The sequence below is a fragment of the Neophocaena asiaeorientalis genome, unplaced genomic scaffold, assembly GCF_003031525.2.
Source record: "Neophocaena asiaeorientalis asiaeorientalis breed wild unplaced genomic scaffold, Neophocaena_asiaeorientalis_V1.1 scaffold54, whole genome shotgun sequence".
Lineage (NCBI taxonomy): Eukaryota > Metazoa > Chordata > Mammalia > Artiodactyla > Phocoenidae > Neophocaena > Neophocaena asiaeorientalis.
The window spans coordinates 1,201,141-1,222,329 of NW_020174938.1; the positions used below are offsets into that span (position 1 = coordinate 1,201,141).

A 21,189-nucleotide genomic window follows, 5' to 3' on the forward strand; every position below is an offset into this window, starting at 1 on the left:
GGGGTTGGCAGCAGTGGGGAGCTCATACTGCCCGGGGCCGAGGAGTCAGAGTTTGCAGAACTTGGAGGCCACGCTGCGCTCGCTGGAGAGATGGGGTACACGGGTGATGTCACGAGGGAGCCCAGCAAGTGAGTGGAGCCAAGATGGAGGCCAGACGTGCTGGACCCCTCTCTCTACAGCCCCTGTCCCATCCCGGGTCCTCTCATCGTTAATGCCATCCCTGGGTAGTTACCACTAGGATTAGTCAGGCATTTTTGGCAAGGGCATTTGGTGCCAAAAATGCTGTGGGAGATGCAGATAGAAATGTACCTGGCCCTTCCTGAAGAACCCCAGACATGCCAAGGAGTAACTACCACACCACGTATGCCCTAACCCAGCGGCATGAGCTCGCTGGTGCGGGGAAGCCCACAGTAGGAGGGCAGCTGGCTCTGGCTGCTTCCTTCTCTCCTTACAGAGTGTCGGGCCTTTCCGTGGAAGGAGCAGCAGGGGCTAACGTCAAGCATGATCAACCTACCCCCTGCTCACATTTGCATTCTCAGTGCGATGAGGTACAGTATTTAACTGATAGCTGCTGTCCTCATAAAACATGCCAACTCCTCAGAGAGCCCCCTGTGGCCACCAGGATAACTGGTGGGTTGTGCTTCACATTTCAGATGTCCTAAGAGCCCCTAAAGACAGGAGCAGCCCTTGGTTACGTCAACCAGTGGCCAAGAAGGAATTTTCTACCCAAATGCAGCCTCAGCTGGGAGCTGGAAGAGCTCCCCGGGTCCCCAACACGGCGACTGCCAGCTCTGGTAGCCCAGAGCCTAGAGCTAAACCCAAGGCTTCCTTCTGATGCCTTGTAAGTTCACAGAGGGCTCAAGTGTCAGTCCTGAAGCCCAGATTAGATGGGCCGTCTAAGTCCTTGAAGCAGAGGAGGGTGAGGCCGGCAGCCAGGTCCGACCCAGTGGGGTGGGTCTGCAGGGAGTTGGCCACTCCCACCCTTACCTCCCGAAGACAGGTCCCTGGACAGTGTAGCAGCTCCCTGCGCCCTGCCTTCTGCAATCCAGCTGGTCCTTCCCTCCCGGGCCCCTCCCTGCCTGCAGAGGGAGGGACTAAGGGAGGGGTCCAGCCAAGGTCACTAGTCAGTGCATTGGGTCTGCCCCAGGGCAGAGCAGCAGCAGCAGCAGAGGAGTGGAGAAGCTGCTGTCCGGCCCAGGCCTGATCAAGAAGGGAAGACGGGCCTCCCAGAGCTCTCTGTCCTGCAGAGGGTGGGGAGCAAGAGAGGCTGGACGGAGGCTGCCAAGCTGTCCCTTCTGCCCCCCAAAACAAATGCTGGCTGTGACCCCCAGCCTATGTGCTGCCCTGGTACTGGGAGTGCCTTTGGGGCACCCAACTCCCCTCCCCTCCAAGGTTGCTGAGGCCCCCAAGCCTGGCGAAGGCCTCAGCCCTCTGCACCTTGTAGTAAACATAGTTCAGGGCTTCCCTGGTGGCGCAGTAGTTGAGAGTCCGCCTGCCGATGCAGGGGCACGAACGTCCGGGAAGATCCCACATGCCGCGGAGCGGCTGGGCCCGTGAGCCATGGCCGCTGAGCCTGCGTGTCCAGAGCCTGTGCTCCACAACGGGAGAGGCCACAACGGTGAGAGGCCCACGTACCGCCAAAAAAAAAAAAAAGTAAAATAAAATAAAAAAACATAGTTCAATGCTGTGTGCTCCCTTGGGTCAGTGTCCAGCCGGCCCAGTGCTAGGCATGGAGAGATGATTGGGAAACACCTATTGCCAGAATGTAGCCCCTTCTTTCCCACAGGCCCGGAAGGTCTCTAACCACCAGTCCCTCCCAGACTTCCTTTCCCGGCTTCTCTCATCCCCCAGGAGGGCAGGCGAGGCTCCCTACTGCTGCTCTGGCCCCCATCCAGAGCCCAGGCAGACGTTAAGTTTCTAAGGAGCCTGTTCGACTCTGTCCCTTCTCGCTTCTCTGTCTCTCCACGCCCACCCTCCCATCCAGACACCTGGGGTCTATCTGCTCCGAACCTCATGGGCAGAACATTTTGACCACATCAAATGTGGAAGCCCACCACAGTCAAAGTGGATTAAATAGGGCAGGAGCAGGGAGACCACCGAGAACCCCTCCTACTCAGATTCTCCCTGCTTCTCCAGCCCCTTCTCAGAACGCCCTGTGCCAGCTGGTTTAACCACCTGATCCCAGCCTCTATGGGCAAGGAGTAGAGCAGAGCCAAGTGTGGCCCCCCTCTCCCCTACCCACGGGACCCCCTGCATTCAACTTGGGAGCTTGGAGTCCCAACCTTAGAGGAGTGACTTGCCACCATCACACAGCAATTCACTGGCAGAGCTGGGCCTCCTGGAGGCTCAGAACCCCTCCAGATGCCAAGGATGTGTCTCTCAGCAGTGGGATTCCTGGCACCCAGAAAGGCATCGGGGCAAGTACAGGTGGGCCAGGGCTGCCAGACATATTGGCCGGGACAAGGCAGGCAGAGACCTCCAAGAACCAGAGAGCGGCAAGGGGAGCCCTGCTGGGTCTTGTTGGGGAAGGTGGAGCCTGTTGTAAAGGGCTGTTGAGCAAGCAGGAAGGTAGGCGAGGCTGGCAGAGCCTGGGCACTCCTGGAAGGCGGTGACTCAGGCCGGAAGGGACCTTTCTGAGTCAGCCCTGCTAAAAGGTTGCCTTGTGGGGGTGGCACCTGGACAGGTGGCTGGGGCAGGGCCTGGGGACTCCAAGAAGGTTCCAGGTCTCAGCACCTTAGCCCTTGCGCCCCATGATCTGCCCTGAGAACCTCAGAGTCTGGCGACAGAACACATGAACTGAAGGAGGGAGGGCAGAGGCCGTGACTGCGTCTGCCCAATGAACTTGTACAAGTCCACCCACCTGTTTGAACTCATGATGGGATAATTGACCCTAGAGAGGATGGAGCCAGGCCTGGGGGAGCAGGCTGCCTGCTTTCTGCCTAGAGCCCCACTTCTTCATTTCTGCCCCATTTCCTGTCCCTACTGGCAGCCATGGGATGTGGCTAGCTAGAGGCCCAGGCCAGCGCCCACTCCTCTGCCTGAGTTAGGACCTATCAAAACAGAGCAACTGAGGGCTTCCCTGGTGGCACAGTGGTTGAGAGTCTGCCTGCCGATGCAAGGGACACGGGGTCGTGCCCCGGTCCAGGAGGATCCCACATGCTGCAGAGCAACTAAGCCCATGCGCCACAACTACTGAGCCAGCATGCCACAACTACTGAAGCCCGCATGCCTAGAGCCTGTGCTCCACAACGAGAAGCCACCGCAATGAGAAGTCCGCGCACCGCAATGAAGAGTCGTCCCCGCTCACTACAACTAGAGAAAGTCCGCGCACAGCAACGAAGACCCAACGCAGCCAAAAATAAATAAATAAATAAACGAATTTATTTTAAAAAAAACAGAGCAACTGACCAAGGCTTCTTCTCAAAGGGTCATTGCTATAGCAAAGCTCTTAGAACAGCACCAGGCACATAGTAAACACTCAGTAGACGTTGACCATTGTGACGAGTTGCTGTTATAAGAGCAGTTGTTACTGAACAGCCTAGCGTGGGTCTGGTATGTTGTAGGTGCTTCACAAATGTTCGAAGTTGGGGTTATTGTTATTTTTATAATTTATTACAGGCATCACGGTGCCTGGCGCATAGTAGGTGCTGAACAAATGTTCAGTCTTCCTGGAAGGCCAAATGCAAGCATCCCCCATGTGGAGAAGAGGGACATGGAGACACTCTGCTTTGCTGGCTTGGGCAGGGAGAGTGAGGTGTACAGCAAGGGGTCAAGTTCTGGGTAGGAGAAGCCAGCAGCCCCACTCTGACCTCCTCCCTTCACCCCCGCCCCACTGATTCAGAGGACCTCCCTGAGGCTGTAGGGGGCGACCATCTGGCTACCTTGGAAGAGCCTTGGCTCCAGGGACCCAAGAGGGAGAGGCCCACTGGAACCTGCCTGCCCGGGGGGGAGGAGGGCAGGGTGGTGGGGTGAACTCAGGGGGGTCCAGAGCTCCAGGGCCTCCTGGAAGAGGAGCCTAGGCTGTGCCCTGAAGAACAGGGAGTGCTGAGGCTAAGGCAGAGCTTGTGGAGGGAGGAAGATGACGCAGAGCCTGAGCGAGGAGGCGATGGACCCTGGGGCCCAGACTGAGGGACACTCCTGTGGAAGCTGGGTCTGAGTGGAAGCAGCCCCCGGGAGGAAACTGGTGCTAGGTTGGAAGCACTTCTTCCCACTGCCCACCTCCCAGGGTCAACCCTTTACAGTGCAGAACTGGGGTGGGGAATGGGGGGCTCTGAGCCCTGGACCAGAACTCGGCACCCAGTTGCCCCCAGTTTGAGTGGCCTCAGTTGCCCAACTACCCAGGAGTCACCCGAGGAGCCTTAGGAGTTGGCCAGGATGGGATACCACTACCCCTCATACATACTTACTCAACACCCCACCCAGCTGATGCTAGCCCAACAGGGCAGGTTGCACTGCCAGGGAGGAAGGGGGCTGCCTGCTCTGCCGGCTGGAACAGCACAGCCTCCTGCTATGCTGTGTGTAGAGAACAGGGAGGGGCTCTCCAGGCCACCTTGGCCTGGAACCCAGCCCTCCAGAGCAGGGGTGGGGGGGATCTGATGCGTATCCCCTGCCCACCCTTTCACACCCCATGTCTTGTTGAGAAAGAGGGAAATACTCCCCAGAGCAAGTCACTGGGTCCTGGGCGGTGTGGTGGATGACTCCAAGGAATGCATTCAGCCACCAGCTGCCGTGGCAACACACACGTATGCACACACACACACATATTCAAGGGACTGCCACATGCGGCCACGCACACAGGCACGTGCAGATTCACTCCCTGACAGCAGCCGACCTGAGCAAACCAGAACCCACACACACCCCCTCCCCAGAGACCTGAGACACAGCCGTGTAGACATCCCGGGTCACTGGCTATGAGCCAGGCACCGTGCTGGGCACTGGGAATAGAGCACCGGGCAAGACAGAGTAACACCAGCTCCCTGGTAGGCTGCCCTCTAACAAACAGATACATTTAAAATCTAACTTTTGCACTGAAGTATTTGCAGAGGAGGTTGTGTGATGCTAGAGTTTCCTGGAAGCAAGTGTTATGGGGGAGTAAGATACTGGCCCAGGATTGGTAAGTGTTGAAGCTGAGGTGTGGACACACAGGGATCCGTTACATTAGCTTCTCTATTTTTGTATATGTTTGAAACTCTCCAAAATAAAAAGTTAAATACATACACATATATAATTGGCAATTGATAGAAAGTAAAATGAAGAAAAATAAGGCAGGGTAAAGGGACAGAAGACAAGAACTAAGAAGTTAAGGAAGGCTTCTCCAAGGAGGTGACATTTTAAGAAAAGACTTGGATTAACTGAGGTTCAAACCACACAGACATCCGGGCGGAGGAACATTCCAGACAGAGGGAACCAACAAAGGCAAAGGCCCTGAGGTGCAACAAGCTTGGCATATGTAAGAAATAGCAGTAGGTCTGGAATTCTGTGACCTAAAGGAACAGGGTTCCAAAGTGAGATCAGAGGCCCTCGTGGGCTGAGGTAGGAGTTTGGAATCTGGCCTAAGAATGGCAGGGTGTCCTGGAGGTTGAAAGCACAGGACAGACATGATTTGATTTAGAATATGGTCTTAAAAGATCACTCTGGCTCCTGTTAGACCATCGGGGAACGGGAGAGAGCAGAAGAAAGCTTGGAGACTACTGCAGTGGTCCAAGCAGGCATGGTGGTGTCTTGAGCCTCACGGTGAGATGGTGAGACAGGTCAGATGTGGGATCTCTTTTGAGGAGCTAACAGGGCTTTGCTCACAGCTGGCTAGGGAGCAAGAGATAGAGAGGAGCTAAGCATGATTCCAAAGCAGGACCAGAGCTTCGAGGTCAGGGGTGTCGCCTTTTCCAGGCGGGGACACAGGGAAAAGCCAGATGACTGCAAGCAAACAGCGTCCCGGTGGGGACATACACACGGGCACAGGAGCGCACGCCGGCCGGCCCCCAGCGAACACACAGGAGGATGCACACACTCCGCGACACCAGGCACAGGCACAGACACATCGCCCCACCTCGGCCTGCCCCACCCTGCCCCACGTGGAAGCCCCAGGACCAGAGCCCACACCCTCTCCAGCTCAGCCTCGGCACTCTGCAGGATCCCCAGTCCTAGCATTTCCCTCCCAGCTCTCACTCCCATCCCCCACATCGGCCCCTTGAGCGAGGAGGCGCCTGACTCACTCTCTTCCTTCCCCAGAAGCCTGCCTCTGACCCCAGCTCCCTGCCCTTGGCCTCATCTGTCCAGCCGCCTCCACCGCAGCCAGATCCTGCTCGCACACCCCAGCCTGAGGCCCTACAGAAAATTAGCATCGAATATTTGCTCGATGCTCTCTATGGGCCAAGCCCTCTGCCCTTCCACCTGCTGCCTTGAAGGCACGCAGCCACCTCCAGCTACCCCCACTGCCCCACTCCCCTCAATGCCCGGCACTCCTGCAGTCGCTCTACAGCAGGACGGTTGCCCCCACCCTGCCCAGCCTGCCAGCCTTGGAAGGGTGGCCTGGTGCAGTGGGAACAGCACAGCTCTGTGTCCAGGCAGAATCAGAACTACCACTGAGCAGCTGCACGACCTCACACAGGTGACTCAGTGCCCCTGAGTCTCCGTGTGCTATAAAATATTGGCAGTAGCTCTCACCTTCCAGACTGTTGTGACCAGTGAGATAACTCATGGGAGGTGCTTAGCCCAGTGCCCAGCACAGAGGAGCACACGGTCGCTGTTGCACACTCAGGCCCAGCCCTGACATCCACCCACCGTGTGGCCTTAGAGGGCTCGTCCAATCAGTTTTCTCACTCATTTAGTCGGGTAACAATATTCTTGGCCCTGCCTCTCTCAAGCGCTGCTCAGAGGCTGGTAATCCCAGCTACTCCTTACTGGGCACTTGCTATGTGCTCATATAACCCTCCTAACAGCCATCTGGAACTCCTGTTATAAATGGAGAAATGCAAGCATGGAGCAGTTAAGAAACATCCCTAAAACAAGTAGGTGTAGAGAGGATTTGCACTCAGGCTCAGCCACTCGGGTCCTGCCTCTGAGGAGTGGAGGGAAAGGGGCTTTGCTGTCTGGGGGGCAGCAAAGGCTGTTTGCTGGAGCCTCATTCTACCCTCACTCAGAGCACTGCTTCCAAAATGGCAACGAAGGGAATAAGGTCAGCCTGGAAGAGGCTCCAAGTGCCTCCAGGCTCCAGCCAGCCTCCAGCTCCTACCTCAGGCATCAGCCATTTGCCTCCCAACACGGGTGGCCCAGGCCTGCGTACCACTCACAACGGCTCGGTTACTCTACACGTCCCTCACTGGGCCCCATTTCCTGGCCGGTAAAATGATGTTGATAATCTCTTGCATACAGAGTGGTTGTGCAATAACTCGCCATCCAGTGTCCACCACAGTGTCACTTGCACTGGGGGAGGTGGAAGCCCCAGAGGCTGGAGATTCAGGGGGAGAGGAGACTTCGACCCCTTCCCAGGTAGAACCAGACCTCAGGAGACACAGGGTAAGCAGCCTCCCAGAGCGCCTTGTGCTTGAGCGTGTGGTGGAGGCTGTGGAATGATTGTGCCAGCCCCTTGAGGTTCCCTGAGGCCCACAGGGGCAACTGAGGGAATCTGGAGTGCCCCAAACTGAGAAAGGGCCAGACCCACGGAGGCTTAAGGGTGGGGATCAAAGGAGCAGGTGGTGGGAAGGCAGGAGGTAGGGGAAAATGACCAAAGGGTCCGATGCTAACCTAGGACCATGGTGGGCACCACAGGCCCAGTGCCAGGGTCCAGGAGCCCTGCGAGAACCCACAACAATGTTTGCAGCCAAGGGGTAAAAAAGTAGCAGAACATCAAAAGGCAAAAGAAAGAAAAGACAAAATCAAAATGAAGAAAATTTAATTAAATATCTACAAGACATTGTCAAGTAATTAACAGAACCCAGCTCAAGTAGGTATATGTGAACGACCTTTAATGTGGAATGCCAGCAAATTTTCATGAGTGATAGGATGAGGGAATTCAGCTTCTAAAATTCAAAGTGCCAGGGGCCTGCGTAGGATCTTCAAATGTGCCATCCCCAAAACTTACATGCCTCCCTGGGGAAAGGAGGGGTCCCCAAATTGATGTCAGATTACTTTTCTGTCAGGTGGGTTAATGAGAAAGCAAAAGAGAAAGTCAGGTCAGTTACAGAAAAGTGAAGTGATGTTCCTCACACATGTTCATTTGTAATCGGAGACCCTGAGTCACTGCAGACTCACTGTGCAATGCTGCCCTGAGCCTCTTCATCCCTGGGGGGCTGGCGGGACTCACCGGACCCTCAAAGCCCCTGCACATTTCAGCAGTTGGTTTGCCAGCCTCCCATTCTTTCACAACTCTGGAACGAAGATCTGCTACCCCTTCTTCCTCCAGACCTACGTGAGTTAATCAAGGTGACTTTAGGGAATGAAGCCAGAGAGCTGGGCTCAAGTCCAGCCCCACCTCGGCCCCACTGTGTGATCCTAGGCAGTTCCCATCCTCCCTCTGGCCAAGCCTCAGTCTCTCTGTCTGTGAAATGGAATGATAATGCCTACCAGGGCTGCCACGCGGACCAAGGAGGCCACAGCTGTGTGAGACACTGCTTTTTAAACAGACTGGACTGTATCGGGGTTTGACTAACAAAACAAAACCAAAGGAAAAAAAGCTTTGTTGAACCCGGGAGCGGGGTTTCACAATCAACCCTTCTGAGCTATGTCTGGGGGAGGTGAATTTTTATGTTTCCTCATGGTCTTTTTGCCAGGGCTTACCATCTCCTCTTGCCCCAAACAGCGGAAGGAGGTACCAGAGCCACAGTGGTGGGGAAGCAGGTTGGGGTGGGCTGGGGGTGGGTGAGGGAGCCAAGCTGGCTTGGCTCCTGGAGGACTGAGTCAGCGGGGCGGGCAGGCAGGGCGGGCCCAGTCCTCGAAGGCTTGGGGAGGAGATGGTGCAGGAATGTTCCTCCCGCCCAGGCCTGGGCCCTGCCCACCACATTCTGGCTCCTGCTCTCTGATGCTGCAGCCTCAGCTCTGGCTCCGAAGATGGGAGATGCTTGGAGCTTTGTTGAGTAGGTTCAGCCAGGGGCCTTCAGAAGCAGTCTGGCCCTGGGGACTGACCCAGGGGTGGGCAAGGCCAGGCCAGAGCCTGATGGGAATTGGGCTCTGACCCTAGAGCATACCCCCGCCCCACTGGGTGATGCAGCCAAATGCCACCGCTCACTAGACCTCAAGTTTCCCGTCTCTGCAATGAGGAATCGAACTTGGTGGTGTCAGATGATGGATGATCGCGGCTGGCTCCCCCAGGAGGCGGTGCAGGTGGAGTCCAAGAGCATCTACATTTGTGACACATTGGCCATGTGCATGTGTGACTTCATGGCCGTGTGTGTCTGAGTGTGTATGACCCTGCACAGTACTATGGTATGGCTGTGAGTGACGACGTGGCTGGGACTGACAACATGTATGCGGGCGTGGACGAGTGTGGACGTGGCTGTGAATGTGACAGTCTGTGGCACTGTGGCTGGGAGTGCAGTTGTGCAAGCACATGACCATGCACATGTGTGTGAGTGTGGAGCCTGGTGTGACCTGTGTGCCGTGCGCAGGTTGTATGGCTCTGTCTGCTTTGGGTTGCGCAACTGCGTCTGTGACCAGGCCTGGCTCTGCTACAGCCGTGGCACAGCTGTGGCATGGTGGTTCACGGCACTCCTGTGTCCAGGAAGCAATAGGATGCAGAATCTGAGGGCCGCCTCCATCCCCAACCCCCATATGTGGCCACAAAGCAGACTCCTTTCCTGGGCTGGGCCAAGACTGGGGATCAGAGGTCCCCCACCCCCCAGCTCCAGGTCCTGGTAGTTGCCCAGGGCAGAAAGAGAAGCCTTGTTTTCCACCCGCCTCAGGGAGGAAACTGGAGGCAGCTGGGCTCAGCTCAGTCTGGAACATCTGCCTGGCATGAGACTGAGGCCAGCCCGCAGGCCCAGCCACCACCAGGATACCCCCACACACACACTGGTCCCCAGTCCCCTGCCGAAAGAGGCTCCGGCCAGCCCAGACAAACCTCAAATTCCCCCAACACTCAAACCCACACAGAGATAGAAAGAAACCAGAGAGAAGGGCTGTGGCATCCTCACTTCCCATCACATGTACGTCTGTCCCTGCCTAGAGCCCTCAGGATGCCTGGAGGAGGGCTGGCCCATCCCCAGACTTCACGTTCTGATGCTTTTCCTAGGCACAAGCCCCTCCTGAGAAAAGCGTCAGACCAACCCCTCACCCGGAGGATGGAAGGCATGGGAGGTGGCCCCCCGCTCAAGAAAGAGACACAAGAGGGCAATACTGTTCCCAGGGCAAGAAGCGTGAACAGGGGACTTTCCAGGCACTGTGTGTTGAGAAGAGCATTCCCACCGCCCCAGCGCTGACTGGGCCTGGGAAGGAGACCCCCACAGCCCTGCCCATGGTCAGAGCGCTCACTGCAGAAGGCCGCAGTGAGGTTGGAGCGGGGAAGAGGATAAGGGTGGAGCGGGGAAGAGGTTAAGGGTGGGAAGGTCCTCGGATGTGTTGGAAAATGAACGAAGGAGGGCAGGGAGGAGAGAAAGGAAAATTCCACAGAAAGTCCCAAATCTGACCTAATTTTGACCCAGGGCCAGAGGCCCATTCCAAAAGTTCCTCTGAGGACTCTCTGCCCTGAACAGGGAGCCTCTGCTGCCCCTTCCCCACTGCACCTGCCACCCCTTACTCTACCTCACTGCCATGAGCTCCCCTGCCCCCAGCCCGGCCAAAGCCTCCCCTGATGTCCAGACCCCAGCCGCCCTCCCTCCACCAAGTCCCCATTGCCCCAAGAGAACCGCGGCCCCCCAGCCCTCCTCTTTCCCGTGTGCAAACAGATTCCTGTTCATCCTGCCTGGGACACCCCCAAGGGCACAGCTGGGGGGTCCACCTCAGTTTCCAACTGGGTAGCCACAGCAGGCCTGGGCAGCCTGGACTGGACGGCTTGGGGGAGGACACAGGTTCTGAGACCCACCCCCTCCCCTGGACTGGGGCTTTCCTGGGGGCAAGGCTGGGATATGCCCTCCCGGGGAGAGGAACCCCCTATCGATTAGACTGTCCCTTCCTCACGTGACCTTCAGTCCTTATCACAGAGCAGCAAAGCCAAACCCCTGGCAAGACTCCAGCCATTTGAGAGATGAGGACAGTGAGGTCTGGGAAGGGTATGCATCCAGCTGGGGTCCAGGGCCACCCAGAGGTCCCCAGCTAGCCCCTGCCTCCAGCACCGTCCTCCCCCCAACTTCTGAGGTTCTGGGGTAAATGTTGTGCCCATCACGACCTCAGAATCTGGTCTAATCGCTCCCAGGGACAATTAGGGCTGTATCCTTCCCCACTCCCTCATCCCCCGCTGGGATCCAAATAAGGAGTCATATTTTTGTTATCTTAACTGTAAAAGGTTTATCAAGAAAACAAGAAAGAAAGAAGATTGAAGCAGCAGCAGCCAGGAACAGCCATGACCTCCTGGGGGCGGCCAGCAGTGGCACCTGTCAGTTCCCCCAACCCACTGCTGGACCACGCGCTGGCCTGGGGGTGTGGGGGGAGCCCCCTCGAGGATGTAAACATGGGTAGGAGACAGCACAATCCCACCAGGACCTGAACCGGCATCACAGTGAGGTTGGCTGTGGGCAGGCGGGCCGAGGATCCCTGGGGTGGTGGGTAAGCTGGCCCCTGGGAGCCTGAGGCCCAAGCCTGCTTGGAGTTTGGGAGCTATTGCTGGTGAACTCAAATACCCAGTAACTTCTGGGTGTCCCCTCCAGAAAGGTGCCACCAGGGTCCTGGGATCCAAGGCTTGTCTTAGCACCTTGAGCCCAGGGCAAAGATGCTGCATGGTCCCCGAACCAAGGGGTGAGGGGGCTCAGCTGGTGAAGGGGAGTCAGGAGGGAGTTGGCCTGCAGCCCCTCCTGTGGGTGAAGGCCCGTGAGCCGTGGCCGCTGGGCCTGCGCGTCCAGGGACTATGCTCCGTGGCGGGAGAGGCCACGGCAGTGAGGGGCACACGTACCACAAAAACAAACAAACAAACAAAAAACTTGCTTGGGAAAGGTAAAGGAGAGAAGACGGGGTCTTTCCATGCCTCCACAGCCTTGCCCATGCTGTTCTTCTCCTCTGAATGCCCTCCCCACCTACTGTCCCCACTTACTGTCTGGCAGGTCCTTGTCATTCTTCAAGACACTACGCCATGGAGTCATCCCTAACTGGCAGAACGAGTGGTCCCTTCTGCGAGCTATTTACCATCAATCTTTCTGTACTGCCCCTGCCTGTTTCTGGGTCTGACCCCCACCTCAACCGGGGACACCCCAAGAGCAGGCGTGTCGCAGCCCTGGATGCCCAGTGTCTGACCCGGGGCCGCAGCAGGCCTGCACGTCTGCTGAATGAACGAGGGGATGGTGGCCAGGTGAGCGAGCGCTATAGGCTCTAGGGGAGGCTAAGACCCTGGCCTGACCTCAAGTGACTGACCAGCAGCCCAGGCCTTGGCCTGGAGGGCTCCTGGCCCCATCCTCACCCCTGCTGTGCCCCTATCTCTAAGGGGTGGGGGACTTCCCCAGGGATATCCATGACTCCCCCAAAGCCCACCCCTGACCAGCCAGGCACTGCTGGTGTGGGAAGGTCTGGGGGGCAGCATGCATCGCAGCCACCAGGCCCCAGGGGCGGGGAGGGGACCAGGGACACGTGGTCAGAGGCTGTCATACATGTGCAGCGTCTTCTCCAGCTGCTGGCCTACCCGCTGGTAGAAGAGGATCTGCTGGCGCAGGTAGCTCTGCATCATGTGCTTGAAGTCGAGCTCGCGGCGCTGGTGGAAGTGGTTCATCTCAGCCTGCAGGGCGAAGCCCACCACGCGGCAGCGCCTGCGAATGCCATCTGCCTCGTCCTGCGCCATGCGGCCCTCGTCACTCATGCGCTGGCTCTCCTTCACCTTGGCGAAGGCACCTGGCACGGGCAGAGCAGAGGACAAGGACAAGTTAGGGCTCCGGTCTCCCCAGTTCGCTCCCTAACCCCCCGGTGAGACCCGGGTCCAGGCAGACAATACCCTCATCGGCTGAACTAAGGCCTCGCTCTTGGACTCCATGAGTCCAGACCCATGGTCCAGCCACCTGGGTGTCTCCACCAGGATGTCCACCAAACCCTCACCTTCAGCACATCCTAAACCAGATGCACCATCTTCCCTCCAAACCTGTGGTGACGCCAGCAGCCCACACCTGACCTGCCCTGCCAGCTGATTGACTTCTAGGACCAGGCCATCCCCACCCACCACAGGCCTCGTCACCCCTCACGCCGGCTCCCCATTCACCTCCAACATCACCTCCTCCAAGAAGCCTTCCCTGCAGCCCCAGTACATCAGGTGCCTCCCAGTGCTCTCAGGTGCCCTGGGCTTCCCTCTGCCACAGCTCTTAACACCCTGTGGTTTCTCTGACTCCTTCCTTCTGGGCTGTGAGCTCAATGTCTCTAGCATCCAGAACAAAGCCTAGCCCACAGCAGATCCTGATATGTGTCTGCTAAGCTGCTTCAACCTCACTGGACTGCTTACCATAGGCCCCTCATGGGTCTCCCCACCTCAGTCTCAGCCTCTGAGAGGTTCGCCATAGCACCTGAAGAGCAGCCAAGCTGGGTACCCACAGCTCCAAGCCTCCCCTGGCTTCCTTCTGCCTGCAGAGCTAGGTCCCCCATTCTCCTGGCCTGTGAGGCCCTCTGGGAGTTGACCCCTGCACCCGTTCCACGCTGACCCCACGTTCATCAAATTCAGCTTTCTTTCCTACCTTCCTATCTCTGCCCCCTGGATCCCTATGCGTAATTCAAGGCTCTGATGGGGTGCCGCTTCTCCACGGAGCATCCCCCAGGCAGACCGCCTCCCTATCTCAGCTCACCAGGGCTCTCCCCACCCCCATCACCCAGCCGATTCTAAAACAGAGCCTCAAAAGCCACCTGGAGTTTTCCTTTGTGTTTGTCTCCCCACATATAGGCCCTGCTCCCTCCTCACCCCAGCCCCCAGGGGACTAGAGGAAGCCATTATAATAACCAGGTGACAGATGGGGGGTCAGGGGATGAACCTGGGGAAGGGACCCAATTTGGAAGAATGTGAATGAATCAACAGGCACTTGGTGAAAGAATTTCAGTTCTGAATTAACAGCACTTGATGGATTCCGTGCTGAAGCCGGTGGGGGCAGTTGCTGAGGCGGTGAGGCAGTCTCCCTGCGCCTGGCAGGTACTCCTTGCAGGGCTGTAGGGAATCCACTGTGTGAAGAAGATTAAGGAGGTGGGAGGGGTTGGCACGGAGGACAGCACACTCCCCGAGCGCTTCAAAAGCATCCACTGCACACAAGTAACACGCTCGTTTTTCATGTTTCCCACCTCTCCCTTAAGGAGGTCTCTCATGGACCTTTGAAACGTATTCCTTTTACTCCAAGTTGTTCAAATGCATCCAGGATGCATTTATGGAGCATCTACTACAGGCTGGAAATAACTCTGAATGACTTTAGAAGGAGCGGTACCTATATTAGATGGCAAGTGTGTGGCTAATTGGCAAAGAGTGGCATTTCGAGTGGACAGACTCAAATTTGGAGCATTTCCAGGGCTGCTCACACAGCACCTAAAAGAACTCTGCAGTCCCCAGCTCCCAGCCCACTCCATCCTTTTGCCACCTTCCTTGAACCACTTCTCGCCTCCTGTTCCATACTGACTGCCCACGTCTGGGCAGCAGGAGAGGGATCACCCCAAGGCCCAAGATGAGGACCCCTTGAGAGGTTTCGGAGCTGGAGTGGCCCTAGAGACTAGCTGTCCAACACCCACGACCACCCCTCACTCTCCACCCCCACACTGTGCAGAGGAAACTCAGGACCTGGCAGGAGGGCACTTGCCGAGGGGCTCACAGCCTCTCTCCTGCTCCAAAAGTGGGGGATGCCTGGCCCAGAGGCATCCCTGCACAGCTGGGGGTAGACACCACTTCTACTGCAAGGAGCCTAGGCCAGATCCCCCAGGCATATGTGTGGGGCATCCAGACAATGGACTTAGGAATTTGAGAAGGTCCCAAGGGGTAAAAAGAACCATAAGAAGCAAAGTAGGAAAGAGCAGGACAAAGAAACTAGAGTCAGGCTTCAGCAAAGGGCACCTACTAGCCTGGATTCCACCTTCCTGAGAAAGTCTGGGTGCGCTGGGGGTGGACTTGCATTTAAGAAAGGTTTTCTTGCCCGTGGCCTTAGAGGAAGGAAACTGAGGCCCAGATAATAGGAATGAATCTATTGCAATTGCTAGGTATCTGCAGACAGGCAGGGAGCCAGAGATGGGGGGCAAAGGCTGTGGGGGAAGGGGGAGGCCCCACCCTGCTCCCTGTCACCCCTCCACCCTGTGACTCCGATGTGGGACTGGGACCAGCTAACACTAATGCACCCCAGAGACAGACTGGGACTCAGGGCTCAGGCCTGTCTCCCGTCACCTGACACATTCCACCTAGGACTCAACCTGAGAGCCGAGGGCCCAGGGGCACCTCCTAACCTGGCAGTTGTCCTGTAGGCTGGGTCCCAGGAACAGGGAAAGGAGGGTTGGAGCTTCACAGCCCCAGGGTCCCAGACATATCCCCTCAACTGCCACCTTAATCTATCTTGTCCCTACCTCTTGGAGGTAGTTACCACCCACCCTAGGTTGAGGGCAGGAGGTCTGAGTCCTAGTCCCACTGTGTCACCTCCAACAAGGGCTACAGGTCTCCCCACTGTCAAATGGGACATGTTGGACTAGATGTGATGCTGCTGACAATTGCTCACAGCGGAATAGCACTTTAGAGTTTCCACATCAGTAAAATGGGACGGCACCTGACAGAGTAACAGCTCCCCTCGTAACTATGTGCAAACTGCTTTTCAGTCCCAGCCAAGACACAGCTGGTGGTGGCTCCTGGTGATACAATTCTTTGTTCTTCAGAGCCTAGGAGGGGAGGTAGAGGGAGAGCTAGATGATGGCCCAGAGCATAGAGGCTGGACCCACCTATTCCCCCAGGCAAGAACTTGGTCCTGCAAAAGGGCCACTTTGCCTTGGCCAACCTGAGAGCTCCATGGCCCCTCCACGCATGCTCTGTGGTCCAGGGCCTGCCTCCAGCCAGCCAAGGATGCCAGCTCAGTTGGTGCTAGAACACCCAACCCCCTCCCTGCTCCCTCCCCTTCTGGCTTGTCTACCCCAGGCACCCATCCCTTAGGGAGCTCCCTCCCCTATCTGTCTGGCACCGTAGAAACAGCCTGGCTGTGGAGTCAGAGACACCTGGGCTCCAATTCCTGCTCTGATTATCATTCCTCCTCACTGCCCCTCATCTGAAAACGGAGGGAACCACACCAGTCTCCGTGGCTTGTGATGAGTCTTAGGACTGAGCCCTGCCCCGGCTGGCTCTCAGGCAGGGGCCCTGGACAGTCACTATTGCCCCTTGTTGTCCCAGGGTAACTATTACTAAGGCTCTCTTTCACCCCCAAGATTGCCCTGGTTTGGATGGTAAATTACATGGTTGCCCTTCTCTTAGGAGACCCCTAAACTGAGCTCCAGGGGCTGGGCCAGTGGGCAGACAGGCTGGCACCTCAGTGCCAACCAGGTTCCGTGGCCCATTTTCCTAAGTTTTCTTAGGTGAGGAAACTCTTTCAGGGTCACCTCAGAGGCAACATTTGTCCAAATCCTGGTCTCCTGACCCCTCCTAGGCCTCCCATCTCCTTCCTTCCAAGGCCTCTCCATCTTTCAGATGTATGAACAGGCTGGACAGAATCCTGGGGACCCAGGGTCCAATTTTCCTGCTCCTTCCTCTGTGAAAGGGCTCCATCCACAGGGCCAACATGGGATCCCCCCCTCCCCCCATCAGGCTGTGGTTCCCCCAATTCTGTCTCAGCCAGATTCCAAGCCCCCCTCCCTAACTTGCCCCACCACGGGCCTAGGAGTGGCAGTGCAGAGCCCAGAAGGGGGAAGAGTAAGCCCAAAAGAACTTGGCTTAATGGGGAGGGGTCCTCCAGGTCCGGGAAGGTGGGACAGCCTCTGCCTGAGGTTGAACACATCACCCCAGGCCCCTTACCTTAGAAACACCTCCAGTGGACACTCAGAAGTGGCCTCGCTCAGCTCTGTCTCCCTGCCCCAGGGTCAGAAAGGCCAGTCTGGCTTTACTCCCTCCTGCTTCAGTGGGAGCCTGGGAGTATGAGTATGGGGTTGGCTTCCTGCCCCCTGCTCTGCCCTGGGTGAGGGTCCCCAGACACTGCATGGGGGCACCTGTTTAATCACTATATCCCTGCTTCCCCCCATCCGGCTGCCCACACAGGAACATGCCATCCAAGGAGCTGGTTGAACCAGATTTCCCAGGCCGTAGCACAGCAGTGAGCGTGGCTCCACTTCCGCACAGGGTGACACCTGCCCCAGTGGGCCCCAGCCACCAGCCCTGCCCAATCCCTGCCCGGAGCTCAGAGCCAGATCTAAGGCATCACTCTGTCCTCGACCAGACCCTCCCCAGGAGTCTCTCCCCTACCCACCCCTTTGAAGGCCTAAGAGCTCACTGTGTCCGCCTTCCCTTGTCTTACAGATCGGGAGACTAACTCCCAGAGAGGGGAAAGCACTTCCCAGGGACGCATAGCAAACTGGGGGCAGAGCCAAGACCAGAACTCAGGCCTCATGTCTCCTGAAGCTGAAAGAAGGGAAGGAGGAAGAGAGGAATGTGGAGAAGAGAAAAAAACGGCAGAGAGGAGAAGGAGGAAGAGAAAGTGAGGGGAGAAAGGAGGCTGGGAGCTGGAGAAGTTCTAGAAGTTAACCTCCTGGTAAAGGAGAACAAGGCGGGTTTACTCCAGACTCTCCTGGGGACCAGGTAGTGTGGTGGTGTTTGCTGTCCCCCAGGCAGTCCAGAGGCCTGCCTCCTGGCCTCACCCAGAGGAAAACTCCCCACCAAGCCAGGCCTGACCTCAGGGCCTAGGGGCCTGGGAGCCAGCCCCACGCCCTGCAGACGTTCTTCCTTAGTTACCAAGCAGCCCTGGGGAGGACCACACCTCTCTCCTGCCCTGCCTGTAATCCCCAAGACTCAGCCACCTGCTGGGTCAGCTCCTGACTCACTGCTCAGGCAAGAAGAGAAGCCAGGCTGGGGAAGGGGGAATTGGATGGACCATGGGGGTAGTGCCCTGGACCCCTGCTTCCTCCCCCAGCCCAGCCCGGGTGCCCCTAGGTGACCCGGCTATGAGTCACTTCCCTGGAAGTTCCTTGACAGCCCCACAGTAACAAGGACCCATCCTGTCCCTCCCGTAGCGAGGGGGCCGTGAGAACTGAACACATGGCTGGGCTTGGGAGGTGGCCGAGATGGATGTGTCCTTGGGGAGGTGCAGGAGGAAGGGTCAGTCCCAGCTGGGCCATGGACTCCTTGTGCAACCACCATTCTGCGGACGCAGCTTCTTCATCTGCAAGATAGGGGCAGCCACCCTCCAGAACACAGATAGGGAGGGAGCTCACAGATAGGATATGCAGCGGTGAGAACAGGCTCTGCAGCTGCAAAGGCAGGGAGGCAAGCTTGTGACAAGTGGGAAGACAGGCTACACTCTGTGCTCTTGTTATCTGGGTCTGTGTCCATGACCCCTTGCGGGCTCCTCAAGGGCAAGTCCTGGGCCCCAGTCAGCTCCGTGTTCCCAGACCCCAGCCTGATATCTTGAAGGGCTCAAAGCATGATGGGTAAATGAGTAAATGAGACAGAAACAGAGAAAACGAATGAATGAATGAACGAACGAACAGACAACAAGAAGGTAAGCAGTGAACTCCATGAGGACAGGGATCAGACCTGCCCATAATAATATCCCTGCACCTAGAATAGCACCTGCCACCTGGTAGGTGCTCGACACACTTGTTGAACATATGAATGAGACAGAGACAGAAAGACTAGCTGCACCGTTCTGCTCGGTCTAGGCCATCCTCATACCCCCAGTGCCCAGCAGAATGCAGATGCTGTCAGGATCTCCAGCCCACACTGGCTCTTACCTTTCTGCAGGTGGATGATGTCGGGGAAGTTGGAGAGAAGGCCCTGGTAGAGAGACAGCGTGTCAAGCATCTGGAAGAGGTCGTTCTTGGGCTGCTCGGCAAACATCTCACCCACGGCTTCATAGGTACGGCCCGTGTGAGAAATGGCGCTGTTGAGCGCTTCGGAGCTGAAGGGGGGGTCCATCTGGAAGGCATGACTGATGGCCTGGAAGGCATTGCCCAGCTTCTGGAATTCCTTGCGGAAGCCCCCCACATGCTTGCGCACCAGCTCCGATGCTACGGTGCTGAGCTGCAGGACGCTGTCGTCCATCTTCTTGCTGAAGGCTTTGAAGGTGTCCACACGGTCCTCCACATCCTGCAGGTCCTGGTGCTCTGTGGGGATCTGGAAGGTAAGCAGGAAGCTGGCGCCCACCATCTCGTCCTTCTCGGCCCGGCGTTTGCCCATCTTCCACTGCTTGTCATCCAGGCAGCTAAGGAAATGTTGGAAGCCCTCGTACTGGGACAGCACGGGGTGGCTAGTCATGTGGTCCATCCAGAGGATGAGCCGCCGCTTCCGCTTCTCAATGAAGTCCTCCTCGAAGCGGCCTGTGGCCTGCTTCTCTGGCAGGTGGGGCACCGAGATGACAGTGAACTTGTGTAGCAGGCGGTTGTAGAGCCAGTCGAAGTGTTTGTAGCGCCTGTAGACAGGTGAGCCAGCGTGTGTGGGTGTGAGCTTGTAGGAGATGTAGCTTTTGATGCCCTTGAATTTGGTCTGTTTGGTGGGGTCCTCCACGGAGCAGGCAAATGGGTGGGGGTTGGCCTTCCACTGGGGGCCACGAGGGCCCATTTCAATGGAGTATGTCTCAGCGATCTTGGCCATCATGGGCACATCACCCAGGATGAAGGCCTCCACGCCAGAGCGCACAAAGCACGAGAAGCGGTTGAGGTTGCGTCCCACCACGCTGCCTCGCTTGGCAGATGCCAGGCTGTCCTGCCGCTCCAGGGGTGGCTTGGGCCGGAAGGCCATGTGTTGGCTGGGGTAGGCACCAGGGTAGGAGAGGTTGAGTGGGGGGTGCCCGTTGGTGCCCAGCCCACCAGCCCGTGGTTCCTCCACCACTGTGCATCCATCATCCCAGTCATCCCAGTCATCATCATCGTCCTCCTCGAAACTACCCTGGTTTGAGAGGAAGCCACTGCCCCCACCACTCCAGGAAGGGTCTGCCACGCTGGAGCCGTCATATAAGCTCACCTGAGTGCCCAGAGAGCCTGCAGGACTGCTGGAGTAGTCGGCATGGTTGGAGCTGGTGCCAGAACGGATGATCTCCACGTAAGAGGCAGGGAAGAGCCCTGTCTCACCGCGGCTGTTCTGGCCCTGCAGCCATCCATCCAGCGAGGTCTCGCTGAAAACAACCAGGTCCTCATCCTGCTGGATGCTGATTTCCTCCTTGTTCTCGCTGCGGAAGTCATAGAGGGCTCGGCCTTTTAGTGCCATGTCTGGGCCAGTGGTAGAGAAAGATGAGGACAGAGTCCTGCCCAGAACTGGGGACACTTGCTAGGGTGTCCAAGAATGCACTAGCAACTCAAGGTCTGCCACAGCCCTCAGTCTCTCAGCCCCTACGGCGGGGTCTCAGCACCCACAGATGGTGTCCAGCCTCCCTCTCTTCAAAGCAATGTCCACGGCCCAGAAACAGGTCTCCCTGCACACGCCTGTGAGCAGGGAGAGCTCATGTCCATGGTCTTCCTCCCTTCCTTCCTCAGCCCCTGAAAGGGAGAGTCTCTCCTCCTCCCACTCCCAGAAGAAAAGTCAAGTGACTCGGAGAAGTCAGCTCTGAGAGGGCAAGAATTTGACACTCTCCACTGGAACAATGTTCTAAAATAGAAGAGAATCACTCAGAAACCACCGTCCCAGAAACCCCAGCAGCTCTGGCTCCCAGCTCCTTCTGGCTCCACAGGCCTTGGGAGGCTCTCACATTCCTCTGTAGATCTGTTCCTTCCTCCTTCCTCCTCCTCTTCCTGGGCCACTGGGTTTTCAAAAATCCAGAAAATCCAAGAGGGGCAAGGAGAAAAGCAGCAGCCTCCTGAATCGAATCCAAGGGTGGATGTGTCCGGCTTCACAACGAGCCAGGCCGGGAAAACAAGGACTGAGGCTTACACAACAGGCCGCCAACGCTTCGACCCCGGCGGTCCGGCCCGGCCCGGCCCCCAGCCCCCAGCCGG

At 57.3% G+C, this 21,189-nt stretch overlaps 1 protein-coding gene across 1 annotated transcript; it reads right to left on the reverse strand.

The window, feature by feature from the left end:
- Window positions 1-11,955: 11,955 nt before the first annotated feature.
- SNX33 (sorting nexin 33) lies at window positions 11,956-21,189 on the reverse strand. The gene is made up of 2 exons (XM_024761739.1): window positions 18,994-21,189; window positions 11,956-12,963 (listed from the first exon to the last, which is right to left on the reverse strand). Exons 1-2 carry the CDS (start codon window positions 20,462-20,464, stop codon window positions 12,710-12,712), a joined length of 1,725 nt encoding a protein of 574 aa, XP_024617507.1. The 5' UTR covers window positions 20,465-21,189; the 3' UTR covers window positions 11,956-12,709.